Raw genomic sequence first — 10,226 nt, 5'->3', positions numbered from 1 at the left:
ACAGAGGCATTTGGGAACGGACCGTAAAGAGGCAATTTGTGGTATCCCTGAACGTAGAAATGTGCATGAACTGAGAGCTTTTCTAGGAATGACAGGGTGGTGTCGACTTTGGATAATGAATTACGGTCTGTTAAAAAAAAAAGTTACATGAAGCTCAGAAAGTTGCACCGTTTGTGTGGGGCCCAGAACAACAAAGAGCCTTTCAGGATTTAAAACGGGCCCTGATGACTGCACGAGCACTGGGACTGCCAGATTTGACTAAGGACTTGCAACTCTTTGTGCATGAGAGACATCTTGCACTTGGAGTGTTAACCCAGAGGACGGGAAGCTGGAAGAGACTGGTAGGATACTTCTCCAGACAACTGGACACTGTAAGTAAAGGATGGCCAAGGTGCCTCCGAATATATAATATATAATACAAGATGCACGAAAATTAACTTTGGGGAGAATGATAACAGTAGACGTACCACATGTGGTAATTACTGTTCTGGAATAAAAAGGACAGACACACACATACACGTACACACACACACTCACACTCACACATGCACGTACACACTCTCTCACACTCTCTCACACTCACACTCACCCCCCCCACACACACTCACGCACCCGATCCCGCACACTCCCCGCCCGCCCCGACAGCCCGGCCCCGCCCGCCGGTGCGGCGCGTGCGCGGGGCCGGGCTGTCGGGGCGGGCGGGGCCCGGGACGGAGCCGCAGCTGCCGCCGGAGCCGCCGGGCCCGGTGAGTGACCGAGCGCCGGTGAGGCGCGGGGGGCGAGGGCCGGGGGGGCGCCGGCCCGGCGGGGCGGCGGGTGCGCGGGGACAGCGGCCTCTCCGCGGCGGGGCGGCCCCGCCCAGGGCTGCGGCAGCCGCCGGGGCCCTTGGCCCGGCTCCGCCCGCTGCAGCCGCCGGGGCAGCGCCGGGGCCGCCTCCGCGCTCCAGCGCGGTGCCGGTGGGTGCCCCGCTGCGTGGGGCCGGGGCCCGCGCGGTCGGGGGCGCGGCTCAGCCCCGGCGCGCTCGGACCTCGGCGGCCCCGGGTGCGGCCGGCGCGGATCGCGTCCCCCCCCGGCAGCGGCGGGGCGGGGGGTGCCGGGCCGGAGGCGGGTGGAGGAGGCGGCCATGTGCCCGGGCGGCGCCGCGGCCCTGCCAGGCTCCGCTGGGGATGCCCGGACGGGCCTGCGTGGGTCCCGGCACCGGGAGAGGGGCTGCGCCTTGGGGGGGACCTGGCCGTGATCTGCAGCCGGGGCTGGGGCAGGGGTGCCCCGTGTCACCTCTGCCCAGTGCGCCGGGGGGTGCCCCGTGTCACCCCTCCGCGGTGTTTAGCTTGGAGAAAAGGAGGCTGAGGGGAGACCTTCTCGCTCCCTACAACTGCCTGAAAGGAGGGTGTAGCGAGGTGGGGGTCGGTCTCTCTCTGGGTTGGAGAACCCAGATAACAAGCGACAGGACGAGAGGAAACAGCCTCAAGCTGCACCAGGGGAGGTTTAGGTTGGAGATCAGGGACAATTTCTTCCCCAAAAGGGCTGTCAAGCGCTGGCACAGGCTGCCCAGGGCAGTGGTGGAGTCCCCATCCCTGGGGGGATTTAAAAGCCGTGTAGATGTGGTGCTGAGGGACACGGGTTAGTGGTGGCCTTGGCAGTGCTGGGTTAACGGTTGGATTCGATGCTCTTAAAGGCCCTTTCCAGCCAGAACGATCCTGTGATTCTACTCCGTGATTTTAACGCGCCTCCGGCCCTGAGGGGAGCGGCCCGCGCCACCGGCGCCGGCTGCCGCGGCCAAACCCCCACACGGGGCGGGCCCGCACGTACGCGCCGCAGCCGCTGCGTCCGCGAGGTGCTCGACCCGCCAACTGCCCCGATTGGAATTCGCATCCTCAGCGCCCAATCACGGCCCAGCGGGGCGGGGCGGGAACCGCCTCTCGCCGGGTTCCGACCAATCTCGAAGCGTGCTGTGTTTAAAGAAAAAGTGCGCGCGGGTCCGTGGGTGTTACTCGGAACCGCCGGGTCTGCAGCGGACGGGAGGGGACGCCCCGGAGGACGCGGTCTGGGCGGAGCTCGGCGGCTGCGCCTTCCCTGACCCTCGCCGAGGCCGGGGGTGCGGCTGAGGCAGGGGGTGCGGCCAAGGCAGGGGGTGCGGCCAAGGCAGGGGGTGCGGCCAAGGCAGGGGTGCGGCCAAGGCAGGGGCGTGGCCAAGGCACGGGTGCACCCTCCGCTGGAAGCGCCGCCTGCCGGCCGGCCGGTGCGGGGCCGCCCCCTCCGGCCCCCCTCGCTCGCAGCCGGTCTGGGCGCGGCGGCCGGTGGTGCCCGCTCAGTCTCCAGGGAAGCGCCGTGATGAAGGCGGGCGGTGAGTGCGGGCCCGGCAGGGGGCTCTGGGGGTGTCGCGTCGTCGCTCTTCCTTCCTTCCCCTCAGCTCTGAGGGGCTCCGCGGCGCCCTCTCCCCTCACCCGGCGCCGGAGCCTCCCGGGGGGGCTCTGAGGGCGGTGGGGGGCGGGAAGGCCGCGCCCCGGGGGAGCGGGTCCTGCCCGGGTACCGCCGCGGCTGCAGCTGCGCCTGAGGGGCCGCCGGGGACAGCAACGGCTGCGGGGGCCGGCGGCGGCGGGGCCTTGGCGGCTGCGCGCGGAGCTCGAACGGCGGCGGCGGGGCTGGGGGCGGCCCGGGCCGGGGGGTCGGGGCTCCGCCGGTGGGCGGGTGGGGGGCACGGCCAGTCAGGGCTGCGGCTTCCCCGGGCCTCCCACTGCGGGAAGGGCCTGAGGCCGCTCCTCCCCCTCTGCGGCCGGAGGGCCCGTAGCTGTAGCTGGCGGATCTCTCTGGGCACGCGGTTGCGCGCGGAGTAACATACCAGACGCCTTCGAATGTGTTGGGTGCGAACCGGGAACGCGGGACCCCCCATTCAAACCCAAGAAAGGGCGGGTTTTACTCTAAGGGTGCCTGAGCGGTGGCACGGGTTGCCCAGGGCGGCTGCGGAGCCTTGCAAGCCCTCCGGGCCGTGGCCCGCACCGCCGGCTGCAGGTGACCCCGCTGGGGCAGGGCGGTGGGGCCGGGCCATCTCCCGAGGGCTCCTCCAGCCTCAACCGCTCTGATTTTGTGAAGCAACAAACTGACATTTTCCCCGTGTGACTCCCTGTCTTTTCAAATTAGATTTTCTCTTTCCCCGAGTTCCCCAAGTACCCGATGCTCCTGAGTCATTCCAGTGTCTGTACAGGTTTAATTGGCATACCAGTGTAGAAGTCCATTTCTTTTGCATGGCAATAATACTGCCGAAGTTTTCTCCAGAGAGGGGAGAGGATGAGAAGGATAGCAGTATTCTACCATGCGCAGGTCAAAAAGGTTTTATTTTGGTGGGAATAGCTTTTTAATCAAAGACAGGTAACAGGTAGGTACAAGCTACTGGTGAGACATAGGACGCTATTTTGTATCAGGATGGTGGTTCATTTCATTAAACCTGAAGAGCTTAAGGACGTTAATAGCCTGTATGAACAGAAAAAACCATATTAGCACAGGTGTAGTCATGGCTCATGGACCCCTTAGGAATCTGCAGGCTCCTCTTAAGGATCCTGCTGAAAACCCAGACAACCTTCCCCTTGCAAACGGAGCCCCTTGGCTCTGCAGCCTGTAAGTCCGGACACTTCCCGGTTCTGTGGGCTGACATGCTCGGAGAGGTGAGGATACAAGTGGCCAGTCCAGGCGTTTTTTCCATTCACCGTATCTGCAGCTCAAAGAGAAATGCAATGTGTTGCTTCTCCAGTCTCTCACCGAAGTTTTGTGTGAAGAACCGGAGATTAGTAGGAGATCATGAGGCTTTCCGTATGTCTAGGTTATAACCAGGAGATGTTAAACACCTGAAGTAGAAGAGCAGGCCAAAGGGGAAAAAATATTAATGGAGAAAACTATTTACCTAATTAAAATTCTCTATCCTCACCGCGACTTTTCAGCCACCTTCTACTTTCCCTGTGAAAAAAGAACTTGAGAGCTGCATCATTCTCTCAGCTTATGCCTTTGACCCTATCATCTAGTGAGAGTACATAGCTCTGACTTGGTTCACTTCATAGGTAATGTGGGGTGGTTTGGTGTCTGTAATAGGTTTGGTGTCTGCAATATACTACTACTACTACTTTGAGTCTACTGTTTTCATTTATGTCAAAAGATACTCAAACTAATAACGAACTAGTGCAAATAGGGTGAGCAATGCTAGCACGTGCCTGTGGCACAGTATTGGGCTCTTTAGTGGAGACTGTCTGTTTTATTAAACTTTTTTTAGAAACAAGTCAGTAAATAAATTTCCTAAGTATAACCTCTTTGTATAAGACTTAAACCAGACTTGAAAAATACAAGCAAGAAATCTTCTGTAATAAAGACAAAGGCCCTTACGTGGTCCTTTAATTTGTGGGACTCAAGCTTTCGCTTCAGAATTTATTTTTTGGGCCCTCATGTCTGCAAAGAAAATGTTCAGCCTTTTTCTGCCTCAGAAATGGGCCTCAATTGCTTGTATGGACTGCTCCTGAGAGCTGGAAGAGGCAGACGAGGAACAGAGGGTGTAGGTGATGCCCTAGTCTGTGAATGCTGAACCTTCCTGGTTCTTCGGGGTCTTCCATGAGCACCCACGGCAGCAACTGGCTGCTTAGAACGATGGGCTTTTGGCTGGAGCTGGTTTGGTGGGTCTTAACTTCCTCATCTCGCTGGTAACATTTCAAGGACTGCTATCAACTGAGAAGGAAAAGCTGGGGCATGGGGAAGGTAAATGAAGTTGTAGTAGTGACAGTTTATCTAAACACAGTCAAATGATGGAGTTAGGGCATGGAGGGGCTCTCCTCGATGGACTTGTGCATGAGCCATCCCTTCTGAGCCTCTTAGCTTAATTGACTAAATCGAACGAGTCACTCCTTTGTGGCTTAGTCTTATAGCATTATGTGACACATGCTACATCTCTCTACAATTAATATGTTTGAAGAAGTGCCCTACGCTGCAGTAAACAGGTACTCAAGTAAAGACCTGTTCGTGTGTGTGTACACTCTGTGGTGCCTTTTGTCCTCGTACTGCTCCATCGCTAACTGAGGTGTCCCGTGTTTTTGTTTTCCAGTGATTGACTGCAGATGTTCCAGGTGTTTTTCTTTCCCTTCCAAGCAAAGGATACGAAAACAGCCCCGAGTCCTGACGTTGTTAACTCTGCCCGAGGATGTTCTGTTTCATATTCTGAAAGGCCTTCCTGCTGAAGACCTCCTCTCCCTCAGAGCTGTGAGTCTGCTGCTGCTTCCCCTCTGTCACATGCTGTGGCTTATCTCTGCCTTTAGGAGCCAGGACTGCACAAGGGAAAGGCTGGCTTCTCCTGTCAGAGCAAACCTGCAGAAAACCAAAGAATACATGCAGTAATTAATCAGATTTTTGCTATCCCAGTAGCGGTTTTATTTCTCAGTACTCGAGCTCAAGAAGATTAGCAGTAGTATTGGAGTGCTCTGTGTAAATTTTCTGTGGGAATTGTCCCGCTAGATCACTGTGACTGAACAAATTAGTTTGGTTTGGCATCTCTCGCCTTAATGGTGATTAGGCAGGTAATGAGTTATGATTAACTTGTGATTAGTTAGTTCCACCTCTAAAATCAGATTGCAAAGAACTACTTTTCTGTTGGTCCCTTTATTTTACTAATTATTATTTTATGCTCCCCCCTTGCAGGTGCACTCACACTTTAAATACCTTGTGGATAATTACGCTAGTGTTTGGGCGTGTGCAGATTTCCAAGAAATATGGCCTTCTCCAAACAATCTGAAGATGTTCGAAAGGTAAGCTTTAAGAATCAAATTTGTCTGACCCTGCAGAAGAGGGTGTCAGAAGGTAGATACGCAATTCTAATGAGTCCTCACTGTAAGTGGGGGATCTGACTTTCCCACTTTTCCTTTTTGTAGAAGTCTTTGCTTAGGATGATGAAGAATTGTTGATTTCATATCTAAGCTGTAGCTTATAATTGCTGTGTCTTTAGCTGGAGCGGAGCCCATTGCATATAGCAGTTATTTCTCGTTAGGGCCGTTAATATTCCATATTGGAACATGGCACAGTGACTACAATCTGTTACTGGTGATTCCATATGAATGATGCAGGTGAGATCAGCAGCTCAAGAGCATGACCATATTTCTAAGTCTGAGTTGGTTTGGGAACTTCTTGTGCAAACCAGTGCATTGAAAAATAGATGAATTTCAGCATTAAAATGAGTGAAGTTTGAAAGGGTAATGATAAATCTGCTTAAAAAGGAAGGAGAGGATCTTTTTATCCATCCCATTTGAAGGGGATCTGCCAGTTTAAGTGTCGTTGTAATTATTTTGCTTCTGACTGTTGCCTTTGCTCTGATGCATGTATTATGTTCTTTCTGGAGACAACTATTATCTATACATTGCTTTGGAAGGGAGGAGCACAAGGGCTCGATGCATGTCCTTGAGGGTACAAGTACCAAAACGTGTTACCGCATTCTGGCGCTGGGGACGTTGCACAGGAGTGGGCAACAGTTGCTGTGAATTGTCAAGTTATTCTGGTCATGGGCGTACAAAAGGGTTGCAGCAAGAAAAGCCTCAGCGTAACTTATGTTTAACTTCTGTAGTGAAAGCACATGTGCTTATGGTTGGTGATCACCAAATTCACAGCCTGGCCGCCACTGAGGTCACCTGTGTGAGGATGTGGGCCTGGAGGCACCTACTGCCTTCAGCCTGAAGTATCTTCTCTGTTTCCCTTTCAGGGCCGCTGAAAGCGGGAACTTCGAAGCTGCTGTGAAGCTGGGGGTCGCGTACGTGTACAATGAAGGCTGTAAGTGTGGAAGCTTGTCCTCGGGTCCTTGGGGAAGGTGGCGTGACAGAAGGAAATGGAGCTGAGCTGAAGGCTTATTTAGAGATACAGACCAGGCTACCTGTCTCATCATAAAGTTGGCATTTTTACTGGCCACATCGCTTTTTACAAAGCTATTTCTCCTGTAGCTCGAACACTGACGCTTTTGTACCCAGGTTCTAGAGCAGCCAAGCGCAGAGCCCATTTGCTGTCTCCAGTGGGTGGTTAGGTCTCACTTACTGTCAAGCCTCTTCAGTTTTACCTTTCAGTGCAGCTTAAGCACTGGCCACTAAACTGCCAGGTGTTAAATGATAATAGGCACAGCTCTTCTGAAAGTGGAAAATGAGTCAAGGGGTAGCTTATGCATTCATGTTTAGAAGTTTTCCTTTGTAAACTTCTGATCTAACTTGGCTACTGATCTAGTCTATTAAAAGTGTCAAAAAGGGCTGCTGAGACAGGAGGAGCCTCCTTGCAGAGGGTGCTGGCAAGGCAGGTGACTTGCACACCATCTTGTTTGTACACCGACAGGAATTAACATTGCTTTGAGTGCTGGGATTTGCAGAATGTGTCCCCCTCCTGCCCCAGCTTAGGGTTGTATGTTCCTAAAGACTGATTGTAGCAAGGTTTTTCTTCTTTTGCCATGTCCATGATTTTTAAGGCTCTGAAGGGAAGACACTGTTCAATCTTTTCCTGATTGTATCCTATTGTCTGTCTTGGCCTGACTAAATGCTTTATTCACGTGTTGTGAATAAACTCAGCTATTTCTGGCTTGCTTTTTTTTTTGTTTAGTGACCATCTCCGATGAGATGGGTCATGCAGAAGTGAATGGAGTAAAGGCATCATATTTCTTCAGCCTGGCGGAGCGTTGGAATGTGGGCGCAGACCCATTTATCTGGCTTTTTATTCGTCCTCCCTGGAACTTGAGTGGAAGCTTTTGCAAAGCTGTGGTCTATCAGTGTCTCAAAGCAGAGTGTCATTTGGAGAAGGTAAGATTTCTTTCTGCCCTTGACTTTAACGTAGGCTGGTAGCTGCGTCCAGTTCTTTTGGAAAAAATATTTTAGTTTCCCCAAGGAGCTCCTCTGCTCTTGTTGCTTAAATGACTGAGGATCAATCATTTTAATGAATTTATTGCCAAACTACGCTGTGAGTGCCAGAGGCCTGTACTGTGTCTTCTGAGAGATTCAGTACTGTCCAAAGATAACAAAAAATTGAGAAAAGCAAAGGGGGGAATGATTGAAAGGCAAATAAAACTGTAGTCTGGAATTACTAGCAAAAATCGCTGTTGTTCTTTGTTTATCTTTAACAACGCTTTATCTTAATGCTTTCTTCAGGCTCAAAAAGGATCTATTGCCCACTGCGTGGCGAAGATCTTGAGTTTCTTTGAGGTGAGCAGTGTTTCTGATTTGATGTGTTTGGGTACTTTTTTTGGTGATGCCAATGCTGTTTACCTTGATTAAAAAAAAAAAAAAAAGTCAGCCAAATGCTCTTGTGTTCCTCAAGCAGCCTAGGATTTTCTGCTCTCATGAGTTTAATTTGCTGGTTCTTTAAAGGAATGTTATTAACTTAGTTTATTGAATTTTGCAAACACTGAAATTAATTTTGGCTTCATCATGGGCTTGCAGTGTTGTCAGGTCTCCAAAGAAGCCTGCCAGTCATAATGCATATCAAGGAAAAAAAAAAAATGTCCTCCAGTGGCAAGCAAGCCAAAAAGCCTTTGTCTAGCTGAGGAAAACCACTAACTGCTTCCTGAGCCTGGATCTTCAAATGGCAGCACTGGGTGGATGCGGGAGCCTGAAGGGACTCGTGGCTGGTTGATTCTGCTCCGTAGCTTTCAGTACGGAGCTGTTCTGTAGCTTCTGAAGTTTTGAGATCTGGTGCCCAGTTGCTGGACAGCATAAATACTGTTATGCCTTTTGTTCGTAGGATGAAGAAAGAAAAAAAGAATCCCTTGAAATGTTTGAAGAATCTTCAAAGCAGGGTTGTTTAAACAGCTCCTACCTCCTTTGGGAAAGTAACAGAAAGGCTGCTGTAAGTAGTATTTTTTTTTTTTGTCTCAAAACAACTCTTTCACTGTAACTTCTGGAACTCTGTTATGTGCAATGAACATACACAGAAAGAAATTGCTGTTCCTCAGAGCTTACCTTCTTCACAAATGAGGAGAGCGCTAAGAACTCTCTCAAATGAGCTTTGGTGTCTACCTTGGTGTTTAAAGTGAGTCTACAAGCAGTTGTAGCCAAGGTGCAAGCAGAAGATCCCTTATAGTAACTCTGCTGAAGGCATAGGCACTGCTGGCTAGTGATCGCATGGCTCACTTGGGAACGGGAGGGGGGAGACTGCCTGCGTTGACATTAATACATCTGCCAAAGCTCACACGTAGGAACCCTGAGTGACCTGTCTCATTTCCTGTGAGACCTTGGGCAAGAACTGAAGCAAGTTTCCTACAGCCTGCTTGCTGAAATAATAGATGTACCCAGAGGCAGTGTTTTTTCTTTCGATGTTAGTACTACAATCCTTCTGTTTGTAGTGTAAAGGTAATGGGTTTTGAAATCAGTTTACGTTCCTCTCCGTAGATGTCAGATCCTGGCAGATACCTCCAAAGTCTCAGGAAGCTACGGGGCTATGCTGCAAAGGGCTGCTGGGAAGCACAGGTAAGACTGACTTTTCCCAGCAAAACCGTCTTTATTCAGTCTTTTCTACGCTGCCATTGTTGGTTTAGACTCCTCTTCTCCCTTTAGAAGTAGGGTCAAAATTGCTGAATAATATCTATCTGTACACGTGCGTGTATTTACTCTGCAGATCCCCCTCTTTTGGAAAATACTGCGCATCTGTGGTACAATCTGAGTAAAGGTGCATCTTTTGATAGACTCAAAAGCCTGCCCCCAAATCATGTGTGTGTTCAACACTTAAACCAAACTAAGAACTACTCAGTCTGTTACCTTTCAAGTAGTTTGTCATGTTCACTCTCTGTTTTCAGCAGGAAAACTACAGGACCATCCTGTGCTGTTTTAGTTTGTATTTATTTGGTAAAAAAAAAAAAAAAAATACTCTCTTGTGTTCTCTTTACTACAGATAGCTTTAGCCAAAGCTTGTGGGAGTGGAAAGCAACTAGGATTAGAAGGCAAATCTTCCACTGAAATGGTGTCTCAAATGTTTCAAGCTTCCCATCCTATCAACAAGCAACATATCTTCACTCTGCAAAAAGAATTGAATGAAACAATGAGGTAAAAACTGAGATCCAGGAGTCAGGTCACACAACAGAAACCACTGCCTGTTTCCCTCTACATCTGTAGATGGAAACAAATCTAGAATGAGGTCTTGTGGGAAGATGAAATCTTCTGCTTTACTCTTCTGGGATGCGTTATGTACAATCAGAGAAACTCATGACACTTTGCAAAGAGGAAGTAGTAGAGCCCCCATGAAGA

General features: G+C 51.0%; 1 protein-coding gene across 1 annotated transcript in view; it reads left to right on the top strand.

The window, feature by feature from the left end:
* Positions 1-2,254: 2,254 nt before the first annotated feature.
* The window catches only part of LOC137674683 (cyclin-F-like), a 23,613-nt gene continuing 15,641 nt past the window's right edge, over positions 2,255-10,226 (top strand). Inside the window, exons 1-9 of the mRNA XM_068420260.1 lie at positions 2,255-2,344; positions 5,078-5,232; positions 5,668-5,774; positions 6,719-6,786; positions 7,594-7,790; positions 8,136-8,189; positions 8,728-8,832; positions 9,375-9,452; positions 9,874-10,025. Coding sequence (XP_068276361.1) covers positions 2,332-2,344; positions 5,078-5,232; positions 5,668-5,774; positions 6,719-6,786; positions 7,594-7,790; positions 8,136-8,189; positions 8,728-8,832; positions 9,375-9,452; positions 9,874-10,025 — 929 coding nt within the window. The 5' untranslated portion in view covers positions 2,255-2,331. The remainder of the gene's footprint in view (positions 2,345-5,077; positions 5,233-5,667; positions 5,775-6,718; positions 6,787-7,593; positions 7,791-8,135; positions 8,190-8,727; positions 8,833-9,374; positions 9,453-9,873; positions 10,026-10,226) is intronic.

Source organism: Nyctibius grandis, chromosome 30 (assembly GCF_013368605.1).
Source record: "Nyctibius grandis isolate bNycGra1 chromosome 30, bNycGra1.pri, whole genome shotgun sequence".
In the NCBI taxonomy this organism is placed as follows: domain Eukaryota; kingdom Metazoa; phylum Chordata; class Aves; order Nyctibiiformes; family Nyctibiidae; genus Nyctibius; species Nyctibius grandis.
Note: the sequence above shows the minus strand (reverse complement) of the source record. Positions and strands in the feature narration are given on the sequence as shown.